This window comes from Fukomys damarensis, unplaced genomic scaffold (assembly GCF_012274545.1).
Source record: "Fukomys damarensis isolate Sample0158 unplaced genomic scaffold, DMR_v1.0_HiC HiC_scaffold_11, whole genome shotgun sequence".
NCBI classification, from domain to species: Eukaryota; Metazoa; Chordata; class Mammalia; order Rodentia; family Bathyergidae; genus Fukomys; species Fukomys damarensis.
In genome coordinates this window covers 45,207,011-45,230,828 of record NW_022900923.1, presented here as the reverse complement: position 1 = coordinate 45,230,828, position 23,818 = coordinate 45,207,011, and the positions used below count along the sequence as shown (strand labels likewise).

Below are 23,818 nucleotides of genomic sequence, written 5' to 3'. Positions count from 1 at the left end.
GCCCTCTTTTTTTTTTTTTTTTTTTAATTTTATTTGCTAAGTTGCTGAGGCTGGCCTTGAATTTGGGATCCTCTTGGCTCAGACTCTGTGTAGCTGGGATTATAGGCATGTGCTGCCGTGCCTCGTTGAAAATACAGTTTTTTACTGAGACAACTTGATAATTCACTAAAAAATTATGAGAAGAAGTCACTGTATAAGATAAACTTCCTAGATATCATTTGAACTTATTTTAAGAGGTGGCCCAAAGTATTACAAACCAGTGAGGAAGGCATGGTTTCCCCACAGTAGGCTTTGAAATAATTGACTACACAGGAAAAAAGTGCCAGTGAAGTTACATCAACCAGTACCACAAAAATAAACTCCAGTTTCAAGTGATTTAAAACTTTAAAATAAAATGTAAAAGTATGTCTAATTTCAGGACAAAAAATTAGAACAAAAATAGAAACCTGATAATATGTTTATATAAACAAACATGAAAAAAAACTAAGTGAAGGAAGAGTATTTGTAGAAATTGAAAGGCCTAGTATGTTTCTGAAAGAGAAGACATCACAGAAAAGATGCAAATTTCTCAGAAATTAACCAATAGACTTAAATGAAATCACATGTTTATTTTTAGAAACAAATGATTCCAAAACATCACCTGCAAATAGAAACAGAAGGAAATAGTCCTAAAAATTATATTGAGAGATTTGTCCTATGAGAGATTATTGTAGATATTATCGACATTTATATCTATCCTAGTGAAATACAAAGTGGTTTGTGATGAAACGACAGATCGGCAAAGGGGCAAAGGGCCCAGGAAACATAGGACATTCAGTCACATTCATCATGTTGCTATGTGATCAAGTTAGAACAAACTCTGTGGAAAGCCAATGGATAATATTTACTAAGTACATTATATGCTCGTAGTCTTTTCTCTAGTAATTCTGAAATTGGAAATGAGTTTATCAGAAAACATCCCTTTTATCTTTATTTATTATCAAGATAAATGTGGAACCAACCTAAGATTTCTGCAACACAGAAATAGATATTAATGATAAAGACACCATGATTTAAAGGCACAAAAATATGTACGTTAATCTAAATGAAAAGTAACTCAAGATGAGAAATTACACTACCAAAATTTCAGATCATAAGGAAAAAAGACAAATATAAGAAGTTTTCAATAGGAATATACAGCAATATCTGTAGCTGTCACCATGGGGCTTTTCTGTGGGGGGTTTTCTTTTCATTTCCTAGATTGTTTAATTTTGTTTTGTGATGTACCACTTGAATAAACATCATTAGACAGAATAAACTAAGTGACTGGTATCTTCTAAGTCCTTACAAGAGAGTTTCCTCATCCATGTCACAAGATGCTTTATACCAATCAGCACATTGCAGTATTCATTTCATAGGACTTGTGCTCATGTGTTTAGAGAAGCCAAAGCTTGTTCTGCCTTTTGGCCACACATTTGACTCACCGTTCTCTGCGTTTTGATATCATGCATAACGTGACAATGACCAGCAAGAGAAGAAGTCCAGGGCCTAGGAAAATACCTGGGGGCGGGGGAAGAGTGGGTGTCAGATGCCAAGAGGTCTGTGTGAGGGACCCATCATGGACCCTGTGGTAGGGAAACGTATACGACTTTTATACTTAACTTTCCTCAGTCATGAATACTAAATTCTCAAATGATCATAACTGGGCCTACGGTTTTTCTGAGTTGAGTCAGTCTGCATTTACTAAAGCACCATTTACACAAGCATGGGTTCCAGACCACTAACTGTGGAGTTTTTCTGGTCCTTCCAGTTTTATTAGCAACATTTTTGTCATCATGTTGAAATCAGAGCAGAGGACACCAGGGTCCCATGTTTTGCATAGCGACATTTGACTCTCATTTGGAAACGTATTACTATAGCAGAGTAAGAAAAGCTATTTCAATAGTACCAGATCACGCAAAACACCAAGAGTTAATAGACTGAAACTGAATTTAAAAATCAGGGGTAGTTGGCTGTTTAAATATTATCTAACTCTATCCCAAAGGGACATTTTGTAAAGGGACAAGTACATTAAAATATATTTAAAATGTCAAAGAAGGCCATAACTATTGAGTTAAAATGAAAAAATACTAACAGGTAGGATATAGAATATACACGTATATGTATATGTATAAAACATCATAGGAGGTTTTCTTCAAGAATTTAAGGAAACTTACCATAAAACAGAGGATCAGACGAACCTAAGGAGAACACAAAACCAGGAAAATGTCAGTCTATCTGTGTGATTCAGTGTGGCCCAAGTCCCAGCATCCTCTGGTTCTGTCCCAGAAGTCAACACTCAGGTCTCTTCCAGGTCTATCTAGGATGCAACCGGTCCTGAGTTGCAGCCACTCTTTTGTATAAAGCCTCAATGTATTTTATTTTCACTTTAATTAGGTAGGTGGGAGAGGTTGCCAAGGGAGTAAAAGAGGAAGTACTTGGCTTTATAGCTGGTGTTTTCCCAGGACTCAGGGCAGATCTTAGTTGCTGCCACAGTGAGTTAATGTGTGGCACTCCTGCCAAATTGGTCAGCACCCAGAAATCAAGACTTAGCAAGCAGAGAAGTCTCTGCTGTGTGTCCTCTCTACATGGAAGGCTGTTAGCTTTACATTTTTGCTCCTTTTGAGTTAGTGTTCTTTTCTTTTATTTCCCCACCCTTGTGAAGCTGTGCTTTTTCCAGAATGGCCCGCCAGCTTCAAGTTCACCTGTCAGTGCACCGTTGGACACGGATGCGTCAGCCGAAAGCCTGCCGAGGGAGCCCCTCCACGGTCAAAGGAAGCAGCAGTGAAGCTTAGCACTTACGGGACCTGCAGGTGGCCAGAGGCGGGTTCCACTGCTGGTCGTCCTGGCACTGGCTCTGGGGGCTGCCCTCCAGGGTGTACCCGTCTTCGCACTCCATGGTCACGATGGCCCCATACTGGTACATCTTCCTGGGCTCCAGCCCCTTCTGGATCCCGTTTGTGTCCTCAGGGGCGCTACAGTTGACCTCTGCAATAAAGGAATCGACAGGAAGCAAAGACAGCAGAAACTGCCCTTAATGGAAACGCTCACAAAACCAATTTGTTTCATTCTCAGAAGCAGAGCCTCAGGAAATCATGTCCTAAGCTCGGCCTCTGCTTATTAACCCCCAGGGAGATTTCAGCCAGATGGCTTTCTTTCTGCGTCCAAGTCTCTGCTAATAGTACCAGAGGAGTCTGATGGCCTCTCAGAGAAATCATAGGGCAGCAGGAAGCACATGGGACACTCTGAGTTACTGTCTCTTTCTGCTTCTTGTGGACGCTTTAGTCCTTGGCACCACGCCTGTGCTTTCTCATTTCTTCCTGGTGGGATCTTGGACTTGATCCTGACACTACTACTTCCTGGTCGTGTATTCGGGGTTAGTCACAGTCCCTGGAGCCTTGTCTGGACCACAGGGATCACAATGGCAGCGACCTGCTGTGGGTCTTATGGAGACTAAATGAGATCATGTGGTAAAGGACACCGCCCAGGATCTGGCGCACGTTGGGTGCTCAGCGATACTGATACGAAGTTATTGCTCATTCCACACAGTGTTTAGGATCACGAATCTTTCTAAAACTTTTACAGAACTCTATGCATAAGCCCAACACCATTCTGAGGAAACAGATTCAAAAGGCTATTGAGCTCTTTATTGGTATTTTATCAAGTGCATTCTTGTCATTAACTGTAACCACAGGAACACCACCAGCTGTGCTTGTTTATGAATGTACTTCAGCTTTCTATACATAAATACCTAAGTGGTCATTTGCTGGTCAGACTACAGCCTAAACCATTTTTCTTATTTTGAGATACTTAAATTCAGTAGTAAATTAACCCAATCAAGTGCAGTTAACTAAATGGTCCAATTGATGCGTTTCTTTGGCTACTCTAAGTTGAGAGCACCTAACTGTGAACTTACCTGTTTGGAACAAGGGATTTACTAAGAAGAACAAGAGGAAACGAAGAGCACGCACCTTCACAGCGTGGGGCAGCGTGGCTCCACGCCCCCTCGTGTGTGCACAGGAGGAGGGGCTCCCCCACCAGCGCATAGCCCTGCTCACAGGCATACAGCACCGACATCCCAGGGAGAAACCGCGCCGCATTTCCGCCAGTATGGTTCCCGTTGGGGACTGCGCCCGGAGGTGGACACTCTGAGGAAGCTTAGAGACCGGGGAGAAGGGAACTTTAATGTAGCGCCCAAGAATATCTGGATGACACCACTTCTCTGCGATGGCAGTGCAGAAAGGCGAGGGGCAATGTATGAGCCAATCAGTTGGTCACCAGAAACTTCCATTCCAACCAGACCAAGTGATGCTGGGAAGGTGTGCATTTTACACCTGCATCATGCAGGATCTGAGGGAACGCACCACATGGGAGATTCTGAAACATCAGGGGCCGTGGTCCACAACTGCAATCTATCAGACTCAAGTATGCACTTCTTGTCCCTTGAAAGAGCACACAGGCTACACCTAAGCAGCACACAGGTACTGGGAAGCAGAGTTGACAAAGTAGACTGCTTCCCCAAGCGGGCAGCCCTCAGATCTCACTGCTCCAGGTTCACTGTCTATCCTGGGCTATGGGGATGGGTCCCACCCAAAATAAGACCACTGTGCCGGCCAAAGAGAACCGTGCTGGGGAGATGAATTCCAGTGGGTCACAACTGGGAACCTGAGCTAGAGGTGATTACTGAAAAGAATGAAGCTGCCAACTGGCAACTAAGAAAGAGTACAAGAAAGAAAATTCAGTGGGGCTGAAGACCGGGATCATTGCCCAGAACCCCAAAGTTGCCCTTCTGGCAGGTGCTGTAGCCTCAAGGATCAAATTCTTAATAGCATCACTGCCAGACATTTGCACAAAAGGTGTGAGCCTTTTTCCCATTCTAAATTCATAAGAATAATAAATGTGGATCAGTGACTTTGGAAGTTCACTACTGTCCTGGCATGTACAATTGCTCAGTGAACACAGAAAAATGAAAAAAAGAGCTGGGTGATAAACAACGTAACTACCTTAGCTTTTAAATGCCTTTCTTTATGCGGAATGGGAAGCACACATTCAAAAGCCTTTATTTTGTACAACATCCGTATTTTAGCCCTTAGGACATCTCACCCTTTCGGATGCAGGTTGGTATCGCCGGTACCCATGTGTTATCTGTATGGCACCTTATAAGGCGACTGCCTTTCATGATGAAGCCCGGGTTGCAAGCAACCCACACTGTGTCATTGTGAGAGTACGACTCCCGGGTCCCGTTGAGTGGGTGCCCGTGTTTGATGTCTGGGCTCGGGCAGTGAGTTCCAGGGGGCGAGCGCAAGCACTGCGGGGGAGGCCCGCTCCAAGTTCCGTGCCCTTCAGCATTCGTTCTGCACTTCAGGCTTCCCTCTCCCGAGAGGTAGAAGCCCGGGTCACACTCATAGGAGACTTCGTTTCCATACAGGAAGCGTTTCTCCAGTGCGCCTCTGGGTCGCCCGTTGGCAGTCCGTGGTGGGGGCTGACACTGGACAGCTGCAGAGGAGATTCGGGGAACTCGGCTTCAGCCAGGGCATCCGGGGTCTGCCTCCAGACAGACCACACTGCCCCTGCATCACACACACAACCAGCCACATAAGCCTTGGAACCTGGTTTACGCTGTTCATTAAACAACTTCATAAATGCTGCGCTTATATGAGTCACACATACTTACTCTAAAACATCCAGAAAACACAATAAAGTATAAGAAAGAAATATGCCTAAATTTCCATGACCTAAAAATATGGGCTGTTTTTATGTTTAGCAAAATTAGCAGACATACGGCAACTGCTTGATTTCTAACGTCACAACTGTTACCAGTACCAGTATCCATCAATGTGGAAAGATTTTCCACATTTCTACATACGCATGCTGAGAAGGCAAAACTATCAAAACTGACTAGTTCTTTAGTGGCCTTCCCCTCTGACCACGTGTGTCCTCAGTTAGCTCTTTTATTCCCGATTTACCTTCACAGTGCGGACTTTTTTGAAACCAGACTCTGTTCTTGGCATCTTGACACTTCTTATAAGCATATCCAGTCACCTGAGACCTAGAGAGAGACACGTGGTAACACAGCTTTTTCCCCCCGATATCACATTGCTGCTGCCTGACCTCTTTGAACTATAAATACCATGACACTTCTAACGAACTTCAGCACAGAGAAGCTAAAATCCTGGGTCCTGCAAACACAAAACTACTTTAGACCTAGAGAGACCCACAGCAAAGTCCTTTCCACATCAAGAAAGCACAGAAAGGCCAGAGTTGCTGAAAGTCCTTCGTGGGTGTGCAGTGAGGGACAGCTGCAGGGACTCACCACAAGCGGTGGACGGAGTTGATGCCTACTACAAAGTGTACCCCTTTCTCAGAATGGACTGTCTCGTACTCGGTACTCACCCCTCTCCACAGGTTACGTCCACAAGCTCCACCTGGGAGCCAGCCGGAAGTTCTGTCACAGGCTCGCAGCCTTCTGGAAAAGCAAAGCTGGGATTACTTACAGATGTGGCCACATAGCAAAGAGAGAGACAGCCCCGGAACGAAAGGCCCTTTGGACCCTGAGGCAGGACTCCAGTGTCCCGAGGGCAGGCAGTGGCTGTCGCTGCCCACAGCCAGGGTCACAGGTGCTCTCAGCAGACTTCCCCAGACAGCAAAGACCCTGTTGCTCCCCAGGTGCTGATTAAGTGGGGCCCAAAAGAGCTGGCAGCCCGAGGAGAAAGCATCTCTCGTAAACACCCACACAGGGGCATTTCCAGTCCAAAGGCCATCCCAAACTTTCCGAGATCAGCGGCCAGGAAGCTCCCCTTCACTGCAGAATGCTTCTGCTGTTGTGAAAGAGCGAGGCCCCTTTCGAAAGGACTTCTCATCTTCCACCTTCCATACGTCCCAGTACTCCCTCCTCGGACTGGCACAGAACAATCGAGTGCGGGAAAAAAACGGGAGAGTAACCCAGCCCCGCTTGCTTCTCCCGGTGACGCTGGTTTGGAGTGTGGGGTGATGACGGGGAATAAGTAAGTAAACAGCAGCCCCACGGGGCTTTTACCTTTTAGACAGACTGGTAGTTCAGGGTCCCAGCTGTTATCAGCTTTGCAACGAATCTGACCACTACCCTTCAAGACATATCCACTGTCACACTTGAATGTCACACTGTCATTGTAGGAGTACGGGGCTTCCTTGCCGGGGAGCTTGTACCCGTGTTCATCGCGGGGATCTGAGCACCGCACGGCAGGCAGGGACAGCACGCACCGGGGGACAGGGCCGCTCCAGGCGCCTCTGCCCTGATCATCGCTGGTGCAGCGGATGGTGCGGTCCCCGGTGAGGTCGAACCGCACTCCCTTCTCTGGCCCGGGGTCACACGTGTAAGCGACCGTGGTTCCGTATGGGACGTTTTCGGAGGAGCTCCCCGTGTGTGTCCCATCATGGATAACAGGGGGTGGTGGGCAGCTGATTTCTATGGAGATGGAAAGATACTGTGTGAGTTGATCCCAGTGCCAAACACCAAGGCATAGAAGCCAAGCACAGTGTGACTCTTTGTTCCCAGGAAGGGAAGGATGGATTTTCATAACATGAGCTTCACCAAAACTCTCTTTTATATATCAAATTCAGTTGAAAATGATTGGACAGAAGAAAATCTTCACTAAGGGTAAACATACTGACCGCCACCAATGAAGCACTGGGCCCAGCGGTCAGTTGCTCGTGAAAGGAGCCAGTAGGAGAATAAAAGGTACAGGGGAACAGGGTTAAGCTTTTTTGAGCACCACCCTTGTGCAGAGATGGTATGATCATTTATATGATTATCGAAGCATATTTATCGTTGCTTGAGCACCTCCTCTGGGAAAGGCAGTTCATTAGGCAGGGAGTAGGACAATGTAATTGAATTCCAATAGTCCCGAAGTCTGTAGTTGTGCGCCAGTTTTACAGGTGGGAGACTAGAGTTCAGAGAAGTTGCATAAACTGCCAAGGTCGTACAGCTCTGAAGCAGGAGGAGCAGAATCTGAGTTCAGATCCGGGACCCGTGCCCTAGTGTCCCCACTAGAGCACTGTGTCCTAGATTATGGATGGCTGCTCATATCTCCATCACTGTAGTTATTCTTGTAATTTAAATGACAAAGGGAATCCGCAAGAACGTACATTTAACCTGGCTGATGGAAGTAGAAAAGAGTAATGACAGAAAGACGTGGCAAAATGATGCAAGTGTGACTACCGACGAAGTTAACAGAACAGAACCATGTACTGGTTCCCACGGCACGGCCTCAAACAGAAATCTCCAGACAGGGCCTGGATCTCGTATCATTCCAGATCCTCTGTACTTTTGGCTGCTCACCTTCGCAGAGCCGCGTCTCCCTGTACCACGGAGGTGTCCCTTGACACAGCTGATAAGCATTCTCACCCAGTCGGTACCTAGAAGCAGAGAGTTGTTTCGTTTGGCCACCCGGGGACCCCCCAAGCTAAGCGAGAACAACTGGCTGGAAAGCAGGCCCACCACTTTCGTGACAAGAAGCAAGAACAAAACGCAGCTGGTCTCCGTCTGCGTACATTGCGCAGTTCCATGCACGCGAAGACTGGCGTGGTCAGCACTCTGCGCACACACGACAGGGAAGGACTTTTGGGCTGAACTCACATGTGCACGGATAATAAGCCAGACCTGGTTTGGGCCGAGGCAGCCCTCACTCACCCTTCAACACAAGTGGAATAAACAGCTGGTCTAACAAATCTATCCCGAGGTTTTGTAAAGAGTTGAGGTCCTAATGGTTTACATTCTGCCGCTATGAAAAGAGACTAGGATGAGAAATCAGCTCCATGAAAATTTAAGACCAGCAAACTGTTGGTGCTTGAGGCCTGGTACCTTTGCATAGGGGAGGAGTGGGTGTCCACTTCCCCTCAGGGGTGCAGCGGATGGATTCCTCTCCCACCAGCTCATAAGTGGGGTTACAGCTGTATTTTATGGATGTGCCTGGGACAAACTGGACCATGTGTCCATCTTCCTTTTGGCCGTTGGGGATCTGAGGAGGGGCCTGGCACTCTAAAGCAGAGGGGAAAAAACCCAAAACAATCTTAAGTAAACAACAACAGAAAGAAACTGATCCAAAGAAGTTGACATTAATGTTATAGTTCCACTCTGGGTGCAGCATAGCCCACTTCTGGGGTAATTTCTGATCACTGCTTATTGTGTTATCTTCTTTTCTGCTCTTAGGCTGCTGCAAAGCTTGTTCTGATCCTGCTCAGTGTAACTTCTCTCCTGTCCTTTCCCTTCTTAAGGAGGCATCTTGGGTGCTTTTACAGAGATTTTGACCTACCCCTGAGTGAGGGCTTTTAAGGAACTGCTGTTAAAGACAAACAAGAGTTCTGCTCCCATTTCTTTCCCTAAAGAAATGCAAAACTTAGAAATCCTTAACATTTTTCTCCCCCAGCATATTTCCACAAAATGGAGCCAGGGTGGAAAGGCAATGTCACACAGCCCTCACAAGAACTTACATCTACTATATTCAGAGTGGCCGAGGGTCTGGAGCTGGCAAAGGCTTGTGTCAAGCACACCACCCCTTCCTGTAACTTTTCAGAGTGATGCACCTTGGAGCACCGGATACCCACCCTTCTCACAGACTGGTACTGAGGGCTCCCATGTGCCCTGGGCATTGCATCGGATTCTCCTGCTGCCCTTCAAGGTGAAGCCAGACTCGCAAGCAAATGCCACAGTGTCATTATAGGCATATTGATTTTTCTGCGTCGATAGCATTTGACCTCTTAGGATCTGGGGATGAGGACACCGGACCACAGCAGTAGAAAGTTTGCAGTGTGGGGAGGGACCACTCCAGGTCCCTCTCTTCTGACTATCCATGGTGCACCGGATAGTTTTCTCCCCAATAAGGACGAAGCTCACTCCCTCCTCTGGGGCTGGGTCACAAGTGTAAGTCACGGTGCTTCCATATGAAACATTTGTTGGAGAGCTGAGTCTTCCATTGAGAATAGGAGAAGGTGGTGGGCAGAGAATTTCTAGAGAAATGACAGAAACAGCACAGATCACTGACAGCTGCAACTAAGAGTGCTTGAGGGGCTGTTGGAAACCACTCTCGCAGCCTAAATTCCAGGACAGTCACATTTTGACACGTTGATAGTGCAATTGATGAAATGTCATTTCACAGTGTGATTGTAAAACTTGATTGGTGAATACACCTGCTCGGCTGATCCTCTGACTGCTACTAACAGATATACAGTTCCCCTTTTGTCCGTGGCCTGCCTGTGTATGAGGGCTGGCTTAGCAAACCTGCACAGCTTTCAGAGAAGGAAAAGCCCAAGAACCCCATTTGATTTGAGGAAGTAGAAAATTAAGAGGTCATCGAAGGTAGCTTCAGCAAAGACCATATCCCTTAAGGTCTCCAAGAGCTCTCGCTGTGCAAGAATCTGTATGCTCATAATGAACCAACAATTTCAAAGAGGTTGAGAATGCCGGGTTCCAATGAAGCCCACTGTTCTGTACAAACTACACGTGTCTCTCCTACCTTCACACGTTGGTTTCTTGGTCCAAGTCGCTCTGTATTTAACGATCACACACTGACTAGAGTGATAGCCTTGTAATCTGTACCTGGAGACAGAGGGTTGGCAGTTGGAATTACCAGGCAGTTCCTGCTGAAGAACAACGACTTCTACTCAAAAGCGAAGGCAGGTTCACAGGGTCAGGATCAGTGTACACTTGCTCTCTTTGTAGGTGTTCCCCCTTGTACCCCCCACTCAAGCTGTCCCTAGATGCTCAGGTTTGATAATCCCAGGGAATTAGCCCTCACACTCACCCTTCATCACAGGAAAATGTCACGGTTATACCAACACGAAGACTTGAGGGCTCCGTGACTTGCCCATTGGGAAATTGTCTTATAGGTTCACACTGTGCCTCTAAAAAGCAAGCCAGACATCAGAAGGCATGGCAAAAACAGAGCAACTCAGGTTCTTAAATGGGATTTTAAGTTTAGGGTACCTTTGCACACGGGAAAGGCAGCACTCCAGTCTCCCGAAGATAAGCACTTAATTGTCTTTTGTCCTTCAAGCAAGTAACCAGAGTTACAGCCATAAGCCACAGACAATCCAGGGGCAAAGCGGTCAATGTCTTTCCCTGTGTGGTATCCATTGGCAATCTGGGGAAGTGGTGGACACTCCAGAGGGAAATCTTTACAAACACAAGTCGGAGAAAACCCATCAGATGCCATCTCCTTTCCAGTCTAGATGCTGACAGTCTTGTAACCCCTGTCAAGCAGATGCACCAGCGTTCCCATGTCATAACAGGCGCTGTACCACGTGTAGCTGTCTCCAGTGTTCTAGATTTGTTCTTCTTAAAGCCCTAAGATCCCCGCGATGCCGCCAAAACATCCTGCACCTTCTAAGGCTTTATTCATACAATATTTTACTAAATTAAATTATGTAACTGCAGAAGACATAGCATAGTTAGGGTTTAAACTATAAAAATACTCATTTATAGGCATCTTCTGACCACATCTGAAATTCGAAGCTTTTCACAATTGGCAGGTGCTGTAGAAATGTAATCCCAATAATTTAGGGGGGCATTGTATTTCTCAAATTGAATTATGCACTAAGAACGACTTTTGCCTTAGTGTACACAAAATGACTTGATGTCACATACACACATAATGATGTCATACTGACCATGAATACAATCTTTCACGTCACACACTTCCACCTGCCTTGCAAGTGCAAGGTCCTGAGTTCGATCCCAGTACAAAAAAAAAATCTTTATGGATCACAAACATGATCTAAATATTCAATATCAATGATGATGAAGATGAGGTATAGAGAAAGGGTGAAGTGAGGATGGGAAGGGAAATCATAATCATAACCAAAATGTTAAATGCATATTCCTGCTCCCTGAGTGTGAACATGTACTTAAAGCATGTATTAATTCAAAGCTTCCCACTTAAGCATTGAGGGATCTTTCATTCTTTTCTCTGCTTCCTGGACTCTGTCAGGTTAGCAGATGATGCAGGGCTCTGTAGCATCACGATGCACTGCAAGTTATCTCGGTGTTTGCCCCACATACTCAAGACAACCTTGTGAGGTGATGCAACAGAGATTTCACAATGTAAACAGCGAGAAATCTCACTGCACACTTCCAATTCATGACTTCATCATTTTGTGTTTAATGGATACAATTAAATGTAGCAAAAGTAAAATGGTTTTTTAAAAAGTGACTTTTGCCTTGAGAAACATTGCAGTTGTCAAAAAAATGGTCCATTTTTGCACCAACTGTAAGTATGTTCTGTGCTCACAAGTAGCCCAAATCCCTCAGAAGCTTATCCTATTATGATTAATAATATAATTCATGGATTAAAGATCTCAATATTAAAACAGAAACACTAAACTTGCTGGAAGGTAAGTTAGGCAGAACTCTTGAAGACAATGGCATAGGAAAAGACTTTATGAACAAATCCTCAGTAGCATGGGAACTAGCAGAAAGAATCAACAACTGGGATCTCACCTTATTAAAAAGCTTCTGCACTGCAAAAGAAACCATCAACAGAACTAAGAGACAACCCACAATGTGAGAAAAAAAATTTACCAGCTGCTCCTCAAAGGACTATTATCCAGAATATATAAATAACTCAAAACAACCAGCCCCCCACAAATATAAAGACCCTATCAAAAGTGGGCATCTGAAATGAACAGACATTTCTCAGACTAAGAAGTAAAAGCAGCAAGTAAATATATGAAAAAATGTTCCACATCACTGGTCATTCGAGAGATGCAGATGAAAACAACACTAGATTCCACCTCACCCCACAAAGAATGGCTGCTATCAAGAAATCACACAATAACAAATGTTGGCGCAACTGTGGGGAGAAAGGAATCCTTCTCCATTGTTGGTGGGAGTGCAGACTGGTGCAACCACTGTGGAAATCAATATGGAGATACCTCAAAGAGCTTGGACTAGAGGTTCCATTTGACCCAGCCATCCCTCTGCTGGGTATCTTTCCAAAAGAATTAAAAGAATCATACCACAGTGGTCTATGTACACCTATGTTTATAGTGGCACAGTTTGCAATTGCTAAAACTTGGAAACAGCCATTTGCCCATCAGTTGGAAACTGGACAAAGAAGATGTGGTTTTTCTATCAAATGGAATATTACTCATCCATAAAGAATGAGAAATTAGATTCATTCATAGGAAAATGGATACGTTTTGAGGATATGCTCCTAAGTGAAATAAATAAGTCACACATATGTAAATACGGAACAGTTTCTCTGGTGTGAAAAAGTATAATAGTACACAAGATCCTAATGAGATAATTAACAATGTGAAATAGGAAGAAAAGGGCTAAAGGTGTAGGGAAAGTGGGAAGGGTGGGGGAAAGGGAATAAGGGAAAAGAAAAAAATGTGAGAAAATGAAAAAATGGAAATAAAGTATTTGTAAACGGGGAAGGGAGGAGGGGATGAAGGGAGGGCAGGGACAAGGGGAAAAAATGAGAACCAAGACCTGTCATGTAGAGGTACAAAATCCCAACAATGAATGTAACTGTACTGTATACCTAAAATGTACCAATAAACTCAATTAAAAAATAATAATATAACTCTTTGGCTCCCTATGCAAACACATATACAGCATGTGTGTACTCGAATGTATTACTGTATGCTTTGCTTCCTTTACACAGTTATACAGTGTACCCATATTGCTCCATGACAGTGCACATGGGTCTGCCTAAGCCTTAATAAGGCCTCCCTTGTTTTCCACAGCAAATCCATGCTGGAACTCCTCTGCTTTCCTCCTCCAAGACTGACTATTCTTCCACCCATCGATCGATCCATTGATAGCTAGGAGGAATCAGATTTTTAAAAATAATTTAAAATTTTTCAGCTTTTTAATTTGCTTAGATTGTACCAACATTATTCTTGATTAAGGAAATAAATATCCAATTTTGACTGTATGTTTGGTAAAATATTGCTAATCTTGGAAATTTTAGAATTTACACTTCGATTCAGATCTCGTTATCAATACAAGCTGAACCAGGTGAGAAGAAAATGAGGAGTTTTATTGTCAAAGTCATCTTTTAAGTGACAGTTCAAGAGGTGACCTTTGGAAAGAGTGAGTCATTTCTGAACTGTCTGCCAGAGACTCCCCTGAACAGAGAGTCCCCTGAACAGAGAATCCGGATTAACGGCTGTTCACAGGTGACTTTCACACACATTGGGTGTACTTTGCTGATAAATCCCACATTCTTATTTGAACCACAACCCACATATACACTTTGAAACCACCCAATTCCCAGAGTCCAAATAAACTCTGGCCCCATCCTCGGAGGCTCTTCCCGCTCAATATTTAGGTATGTTCGACTACATCGCCCTATAATACTTAACTCCTTTGCTCAGCTGATGTTTTTCAAGTGCACAGTTACAATTCTCCACAACGAAGAAGAGCAGGAAACTAGTTTTCACCTTTCCTCTTGCTTCCAGCCTCCGCCCCGTCGTTCATACACCCATCCTGCTCTCCCCTCATCCCCGCAGAAATGCCAGGCCCGGCCTTTCCCTTAGGTCTTTTCCCGGACTTACCACTCTCACAGACTGGCAGTGGTGTTGGCCCCCAGGTATTATTTTCTTGGCACCAAACAGACTTATTTCCTTTCATGGTGAAGTTGGTATTACAGGTGAATGTCACAGAACTCCCATGTATGTATGGTGGTCTTCCTTCACTTCGGTGCCCCCCGGGAACGACAGGCTCAGAGCAAACAGTATTTCTATTGAAATATTCACATCGAGGAGGAGCTTTATCCCAGATCCCATTCACTCCGTCTTTACTTATACAATGGACAACTCTTTCTCCAATGATGCGGAAGCCATACATGCACGAGTATGAAAATACAGTGTTAAGAGGTATGGGTCCAGCATGGTTACTTTTCCGGCCGTTTCTGATAGAAGTAGGCGGGTCACAAGAGATCCCTGAAAAGTAGGAAACAAAACACCTACGTGGGCATGCTGGTCACAACAATAAAAAGATTAAAATTTAAATAAAAGATGTGAATACAGATCACGTCACCGCCTCAAAATCAGACATAGAAATAGATATGATATATTTTTTACTTATAGCCTCTGTTTATTCCCAAGATCCTAAATTTTTACCTCTTGATTTTCAGCAAACAAATCAATGCAAACCGTCTTCAACAATAACAAGGAAACCAAATTTACCCTAAAGCTCTGTCTACCCAATTCTAATACACAAAAGGCAAAGTTAGCCCATGAGAAGAACTCGTTAGTGATATGGAGTTACACGTGGGGAGGCATTGCGGACTGAGGACATCTGGGCTCAGCAGGCCCGAGTTCAAAGCCCCACCACAGCTTGTGCCTTCCCTGAGCCTCAGTTTCCCGGTCTGTACAGTATGAGGTTGGAGGAGAATCCAGGGGAACAAAGGATGTGAAAAGGGCAAGAACAACACGTGGAACCCATTAACGACCCAGTCCCTGTTTTGGACACACAACTGCAGCACAGGTGGCAGGACCGACTTTGGTCCCGCTCTGAAGTTACTACACACCCTTGTGGTCTCTCGATGCTGGATTCGGTAGGATGGCCCCAGGAAGTAAGCACAAGTCTTATAATGAACTCATATCCTTGATTTGCATGTCCTGGTCAGCATGAAGGATATTAGTTGTTTATCGCTATTTTGGTGTAAACATACTTTTTCTGGGAAAATCTCAGAATACAGGGAAAATAGCCAACAGCTACACCTTCTAGCTCATCTCTACTTGGCCCTAAGCGGAGCTGTTCGGTGGAGGAGCTGACACAGAGGGTAACAGCCCAACTGCTTCAGCACGTCAGGGGCATGCTGGGTTTCGGTGCAGGCAAATTTTTCAAGAGCCTTTATCTCTACACACATAGAATCCACAGTACAATGTGTAACAGATGTGATGTTTTTAGTCTGGATTCTGAAACAGAATGGCAAACACAAATTCTAAGTATACACATAGATAAGATATCAGGGTCGAAAAATGTATGGAAACGTACACAATCAAGAGGCAAGATCTGTTTTTGATTATTTTTGTTTCCTACTCACATTCACAGACAGGATATTTGTTATTCCAAAGTGTTGTCCTTCCCTCTGGGACACAACGACTGAAAAATTTGCTATTAAACTAGTACCTTAAATCATGGGGACAAATCATCACTAGTTCCACGGAATTAATCACTTCTCTCAAGTATTCACAGGATCTAAGTTTTAAAGCATTTCTGGCTTGAGGAAAACTCTGACTCACTTGACTTTACAGTGAATTCAGAGTAGGTGAAAATAGAGAATCAAATTCTGAGAATCATTTTCCTTTTAAAAAAATCTCACTCTCCTCTTTGCCATCCAAATGTTAACCTTCTGTTGACCATCTTGAAAGAAACGCTCAGACCCTAACGGAGGGAACATCAAAGTCCTTGCTTCGCATGTTCACCCTTAAGGAGCCTCTCTTACTGTGCCCAAATTATCCACTCCTTTCCCATTATAAGCACCTTAACTTCAAAACTTTGCTTTTGCACACGATGAAAGGACAATTCCCATGCACAGCATATGTATTTGAAGAAAATGAAAAGGACTTGGTCATGTCAGAGTTCCTAGTTGTACAGAGCAAAGAAAATGATCAGAAAGAGAAGACCACTCCGTTCAGTGCGCATGCTTTCTGGCGCTTAGCTGTGGGCGGTGTGGGCCGGCCTTCCCACCCCACCCTCACCTGGGACACAAACAAGGAAAGCTCTGCCCCAAGCTGGAGATTAGGAGGAACACGTAGCCATCCCATCGAGACGCTGGTTTGGAATGGCATCGTATGATTTCACCAGGAAAAAAAGAGACAAGGCAGGCACACAAGATGGGAAAAGGGCAGAGTTTCCTTCAGCCGGAGTAAGGGGCCCCACGGCTCCAGGCGCCCATGGATGCATAGTGCACAATGTTAATTCAGCAAGAGCACAGCCAGGCTCACCAGCTGCAGGGCACTTTCCATCCAACTAGAAAGAATTCCTTATCTCTTTTGCTACAATTGCCGTGGTGGACACGTGGAGGTGGTAGACATTCTGAGAGGAGAATAGGACCAGAAGAACGTTATTTCTGAAACAGCTTCTTGTCTACAACTCACAGCCAGTTTGAGGTCAGTCGGGGTGGAATGAAGTGTCCAAGAGAAAGCAGTACCATGCGTTACTCCTTCCAGACATGGTGAAACATTTCACTCATCACTTTGATTTTATTCAACTAAAAGTCCTTCTGCATTCTGCACTCTTGCCCCAGTAGTGTTGCCAAAGGATCCAAACTTTCATTGTATATTTTCTTTCTTTATAAGACACGGTCTCCCTTTGCCCGACCATGAACTCACTATGTAGCCCTAGGCTGGCCTGAAGTTCATGGCAGTCCTCCTGCCTCAGCCTCCCAAGTGCTAGGATTACAGCATGCAGCAACACACCCAGCCTGTAGTATATTTTCAACACCACAAGCTAATTCTTTCTCTGCTCCCAAACAAGATATCTGTGCTTTCTGAAATGGGTTTGTATGTTGCCAGGATTATAAGAAAGTCAAGTACTTACAATAAAAGAATGGGAGGAGAGGAGAATGGAGGTCAGGAACTCAATCTGACTGCTGTCCTTCTTCCATGAAAGCATAAAAATTTTCAGTATAAAAAAAATGTATGCTGTCCACAGTATCTGAATCAAATGCTGATATCAGCCAACTTCCCCCACTGACATGGCCAACAGGATTAAGAGTTCATTTAACCCTCATTTTAAAAAATAGAAGCATGCATATATACACATATACATTAATATACATATAGAAAAGTTTCTTAATTATTGACTTTGGAACTATCTGCTTTTATAAATGATTATCTTTTAATTGGCAAAGGTGTACATTTTTATGGGACAGCATGTGATGTTTAGATACATGAATACGTCGTGTAGTACTGAAAACAGGATAAATGCATCTATCTTCTTAAACGTTCATCATTTCTTGGTAGCTTTTTTGAAATACACAGCTCTTTATCATCAGATACGGGCATTTTGCTGTCCAACAGAACACTGGAACTTACTCCTCCTCTCTATAACTTAGTACCTGTTGGCCCAAGCTCTCCTCACTGTCCGCTGCTACTCTCCCAACTTCCGGTAAACACTATTGTGCTCTCAACACTATCTGTGAGATAAACTGTTGTATGTTCCACACGCGAGTGAGACCATAAGGTCTGGGCCTTTCTGTGCCTAACTTGTTTCACCTCACATGACGCCAACGATGAAGCTCCACCCTCTTTTGTGACTTTATCCATCCTGGGTATACACCACGTCTGTATTCAAGGCTACTGTCAACGCAGCTGCCCTAAACACGGGAGTGCCGAGTCTCTTCCACAGGTTGGTTTCACCCTCTCTGGATATGCACAGACCCAGGGTGGGACCACTGGGTCACATGGCGATTCTGCCTTTAATTTTCGGAGGAACGTCCAACAGTGCACCCCTGTTTTTCCATATCCTCATCAGCACTTGTTTTCATAATAACCCTTCTGACTGGGGCGCTTTCGATCTGCACCTTCCTGGTAATTAGGGATGTTGATGTCTGTTGGCCATTTCTGCGTCTTCTTTAGAGAAATGTCCCCTTATATCTATGGCCCACTTTTCAATTGGAGTATTTGCTGTCGCTGCTCCTTTGCTATTGGGTTTTCTGTCCCTGAAGTATTCTGGATTTTAACCCCTTGCAAGATGCAAGTTTTACAAATATTTTCCCCATTCTGTGCATTGCCTTTTCACTCTGTTGATTATTTCCTTTTCGGCACAGAAGCCTCTTAGTTTGTGTGAGCCCATCTATCTGTTTTTGCTTGCATTTACTGTACATTTGGGTCGTATAAAAAATCCATCTCCGATGTCCAGGAGCCCTTCACATATGTTTCCTTCTGGCAGCTTTATGTCTAACTTTTAAAGACTTTAATCCATTTTGAATTTTTTAAAGTGTCTTGCAATTTTCCCTACATGAATACAGATCTAGAATTTTTCCCAAATATAATTAAATTTCCGACTTCGTCAGTATGTAGCTATTGTTAGAAAATTTCACTTTTAAATTCTTTAATCAGAAAATGCAGCCACATACGCTGTCTTCTTCCTGTCCTTCCCATACATTCACTGTATCTCCTCTGCCAAAACCCGCAATTTATTTCCAAATACCCAATATTTCAGCCCAACTTCCCCTGAGCACTTGGGCAGTGCAAGGATCCATCGGCTGTTGCTCCCTTTCATGGTAAAGCCGGGTTTACACTTAGATATCACTGTATCGTTTAATGAAAATGAAGATCTAAATCTGGACTCTAGATCTCCCTTTCCAGCTTTTGGAAGTGGGCGCATGGCCTGAGGAATGGGCTGAGGGGTGGGCAGCCCCTTGGCTGTCTTTGCTGGTGCAGTAAGTTGGCTTCTCACCCGAGAGGTCAGTCTGCTTTCTCATCCCGCCTGCCAGGGTAAGGCCAGGCTACCACCATTCCATGGAAGAGGTCTCTCTCCCCACTGGAGACGGCTGGGGAAGAATCGCAAGGTAGGAAAATAGAGGAGGCATTTGGATGTTACATTTTCTGAGAACTTTGTCTTTGCTCACATAAGTCAAACTTCAACTCAGCCCACAACTTATTCATGTTACTGAAAGTCTGATCTCAAAAATGATCCTAACCAGGAAGTAGCCAGGCAGGAAGAAAGGAACTGGTCAATGAACACTCAAAAAGCTACAAGCTGTCTTCTGTCCCCACCATAGAGTGTGGACAAACTGTTACAGAGGCAGCCAGGTGGGCCGACTTTATGCGTGGAATAAAGCTGTCGAATGTGTACTCTCATAGGAGGGTTTAGATTTAAGAATTTATTCATTATGAAATAACTCTTGAAGGATGGTTGTTGAGGGAAAACGTGATGGGAGTAGGGGCTCCAGAGGAAGGTGGGTTACAGATCTGTGCCTGAACTACCCAAACCAGGGTAACCCTCCCAGGTTCTCGCTCTGATGTGTGAATGCCCAGCTTCGGGCTAGAAGGGGCCAAGAGGAATGAAATAGGATCCATAACAGGATGATGGTCTTACTCCACTTCCAGACAGGCACACCATTCTCCCAGGCTGCAGGATAGAGTCAGCAATGAGTCAGTTTCTGAAGCCACAGAAATGAGCAATCATCTCCCACCTAAACTTACATTCTAGAAATGCCTCATCTTCTCTCTTTCTGAAAGAGTGACAAAAACCAGAGTGTCATATACGTGATCGGTTCAGGGCTCATACAGAGGATCCAATAATCCACAGCCAAATGAAATCTGACCTCCTAGCCAATCACACTGGAGATTTAAAACTGAAGAAGAGTCACCCGAACTCCCTTCCCTCTAGCGATCCTGTCTCATGAGTAATCCTGAAGAGCCATCTCTGGAGCACTATGTGTGTGAGGGATTCCCTTTTGTTCTGTACTCCAAGGCATGTTTGACTAAACACTCAGGTCTCTTTCGGAAGACACATGGTGTCTGGCTCTCGTATTGAATACCCTGCAGATGTCCCTGCCAATTTCCAGTCATTACAAGAAAACAAAATTGTTGACCCAAACTGGAAACCCAGGGGTGTAAGCACGGAGCCATGGAGTTCTCCAGGATTCACACACAACTGACCTGCAAGGGACAACAGAACATAACAAAGCAGGCTTCGGGGGCCGGGATTTAGAAAAGGGCTTTGTATGTAACATTTGAATCCCAACTCGACCTGACTTGCTGAACAGCCATTTACTTATTCAAAGCAAGTCGTGACATTTACAAAACTTGTAGCCTCAAGGGATCTGTCAGTTCAGGGACCCTATTTGTTTAAGCACACTTTTGATCACAGAGGCGAGCTTTATTTGTGGTCAGTTATAATTTATCGTCCCAGTTCTCCCTTTTATGATCTACCGGTTCGTGGCATAATCTGTCATGGCTCTTGGACACCTTCGGAGCCGGCATTTCCTTTCTGTAACTCACCCTCAGCCCCTAACCCTTCCTGCCATCAGCGATCGAAGCGTACTAACCTCTTCCCAGGGCCATAGCCTCCTACTGGACGACGGAGTGACACAGTTCACTAATGCTGGTCTCCCCTGAAACTATTTTCCTACCTACCCCCTAAGAAAGCTATACCTTGAGAGTCTCCCCAGCCATCTCCAGTGGGGAGAGAGACCTCTTCCTGTGGAATGGCGGTAACCTGGCCTTGCCCTGGCAGGTGTCCTCCATAGAGCTTTCTCACCATCTTTTTCTAAACACAGGTGAGGCCATGTCCTCATTTTAAAGCTTTCAATGGCCTACCATTGTTTCAGGGGGGAAATGCATGGCCTTTCACAGGTAAGCACCAGTCTACTAAACCAACTCCTGTCCTCAACACTATGCTTTCTTTTTGTGTTTCCCAGAGCCATCACGGTCTTTCATACCGCTCTGCTCCTGCATATACAAAAACCACCCTTACCCTTAGGCTTGGGTAACCCTAATTCTTCCAAACAGCATCATTTACCATTTATTTCTCTGTGATCTCATAGAACTCAGCTTCTATGAATACAAGAAATGATACAGGATAGCACTTATTGAAGGGTCAGTTAGTGATGGAATTCATTAAAGGTAAAAACTATCATCAGATTAATGAACATTTCTTGAATGGAATAATAAATATGAGTAACAACTAGAATCTGAAAAGTAGAAATCTTTTAAACAAAAACTTTGGGGGAAACTAAAGTCTATCAAAGGTCTTGTAAAAGCTTAGCACATGGATGATCATTTAAAATTACTTTAATGAATTTAAATTACTTTAATTAAATGTATCTGAATCACTTTTTAATCATTATATTATCTAAATTAATTTATCCTAATCATTAAACTTTTGGAATCCAGAGAAAAGAATGTTTACTGTTCTTCATTATCTTATTCTGCCAACTTAGCAGAATAATATAATCCCAAAGAGAGCTTAATAAATACTTTTCTGATGAGTGCTAGAGAAAAGCAATGAGTGAGCTCAAGATAGTCTCCTGTAACCTGTAATAATAATAATGATGATGATGATAATGAAATAATGATCTCTTAGGAGACAGGTACAAAAAACTCTGTAATAATTATATACTAGATATACGAGAGAATTCAAGTTTCAACTCCTTAAATTTACATGCTGAGAGCAAAAAGTTCAGTCTTCTTTCAGACCAGATGATGATAGAAGCAAAAAGTGCCTCCTCCCAGAACAGAAGTCTATTTGAATATCACATTAATACAGCTCATTTTTTTCAAACAAGTCAGAGTCAGGTACAGATGAAAGGCAGAGAGTAAACTTACACTGCCCCAGCCACATTCACAGAGCTCCTGAGTTGCAGCCCGGCCCAGCCTTTCTGTGGCCTGTGCTGCTACCGGAGAGTCTAGGGACAGCATCGCTACTGGCACTCTGGTGTCGCTACGGGTCCCTCTCTCTTCTCTCTGCTCCCCTCCTTTGGCTTCCTCCATCAGTGCTTACAAACCTCCTCATGTGTGTGCTCTGTGCAAAACAGTAAGATGCTACAGGGAAAGTGAGAATTCAATCTCAGGGAAGATGAACTCCACCATTTGTCACTCTTTCCCATGGGGTTTGGTCCATGGGCCAGTTAAGTCACGTGACTTTTCACGACAGTCACGGAGTGCTCTGTCTACAGTCGGGAGTGAGGATCAGACACATTCTGCTTTCAGTGCTGAAAATGGAATTACCAAGTGTCAGGAAGAACAATAGCAAGTTACCTTCCACAGTGGGGAAGTGAACATAAGATTTGACTGGTAGCAATAGTATAGACTGAGGTAGATCCAAGATTTGGAAACAGCAAAAGCAGAGGGTGCTTCTTGACTTTGTAAAGGAGGTCAGAATTGCACTTTCGGATGACGAATAATGGAAAAGTCTCATCTCTAGTCTCATCGGAGCCACCGATCCTCATTAGCAATGCAGCTGCCAAATCAGGTCACAGGACAGAGCTTTCAGAGATTAGTTTTTCTTCCAACAGAAAAGGAAAGGTTAGTCCATGAGCCAAGAACTAATATGAATCTTCCTGAGGGTTGCTGTACCCTTTTCAAAGCTTTCTACAGTCAGAAGTAAAGATCAGTGCTGGAGATTGAACCTTGGGAGCACTGAACTACGTTTCCAGCCCTTTCAAATTCAATAAATTGCCAAGGGTGGCCTCAAAGTTAGAGGCCTCCTGCCTCAGCCTCCCGAGTAGTTGTGACAGACATGTGTTACTATATCCAACTAGGAGTAAAAATCAGAGTAGATCTGGGCTGCATTTAAGTAAGAGATAATGGCAAGACATCCACATGCAGGCCTCACACCATGTTAATAATCAAACAGGCAGGATATTCTCTTGAAAACAGGGATCTCCATACTGGGCTCTACCTAAAATGGCTTAGAAATCCACTTGAAATAAATGATGGCTATTAATAAAGCTGAAAGGTTGTTCAGAAAACAAGTAGGAAGAAAAATTAGGTTTCCTGGCTATTTCATGAATAGTTTTTGAATGGTGATTGCTCCCACTAATCACGGTACAGGCGATTCGTTCGTGGCCATCAGAGATGTTCTCAGCATCACAGGCTTTCTATGGACCACAAATAAATCCCACAAACAAGTAACATGACGTAGTATAAAGCTGAAAGGTTGTTCAGAAAACAAGTAGGAAGAAAAATTAGGTTTCCTGGCTATTTCATGAATAGTTTTTGAATGGTGATTGCTCCCACTAATCACGGTACAGGCGATTCGTTCGTGGCCATCAGAGATGTTCTCAGCATCACAGGCTTTCTATGGACCACAAATAAATCCCACAAACAAGTAACATGACGTAGTAAAGGACTC

The 23,818-nt window shown here is 44.1% G+C and overlaps 1 protein-coding gene across 1 annotated transcript in view; it reads right to left on the bottom strand.

Annotated features, from left to right (window-relative positions):
- The window catches only part of LOC104854615, an 85,836-nt gene extending 70,906 nt beyond the window's left edge, over positions 1–14,930 (bottom strand). The window contains exons 1-16 of the mRNA XM_019205844.2: positions 14,557–14,930; positions 10,979–11,167; positions 10,797–10,896; positions 10,509–10,591; positions 9,601–10,002; positions 8,858–9,034; positions 8,687–8,777; positions 8,336–8,412; positions 7,055–7,462; positions 6,412–6,484; positions 5,985–6,067; positions 5,122–5,514; positions 3,990–4,175; positions 2,821–3,006; positions 2,196–2,219; positions 1,464–1,539 (exon numbers count right to left, since the gene is read on the bottom strand). Of these exons, the coding sequence (XP_019061389.1) occupies positions 1,464–1,539; positions 2,196–2,219; positions 2,821–3,006; positions 3,990–4,175; positions 5,122–5,514; positions 5,985–6,067; positions 6,412–6,484; positions 7,055–7,462; positions 8,336–8,412; positions 8,687–8,777; positions 8,858–9,034; positions 9,601–10,002; positions 10,509–10,591; positions 10,797–10,896; positions 10,979–11,167; positions 14,557–14,848 (2,840 nt within the window). The 5' untranslated portion in view covers positions 14,849–14,930. The remainder of the gene's footprint in view (positions 1–1,463; positions 1,540–2,195; positions 2,220–2,820; positions 3,007–3,989; positions 4,176–5,121; positions 5,515–5,984; positions 6,068–6,411; positions 6,485–7,054; positions 7,463–8,335; positions 8,413–8,686; positions 8,778–8,857; positions 9,035–9,600; positions 10,003–10,508; positions 10,592–10,796; positions 10,897–10,978; positions 11,168–14,556) is intronic.
- Positions 14,931–23,818: the final 8,888 nt, after the last annotated feature.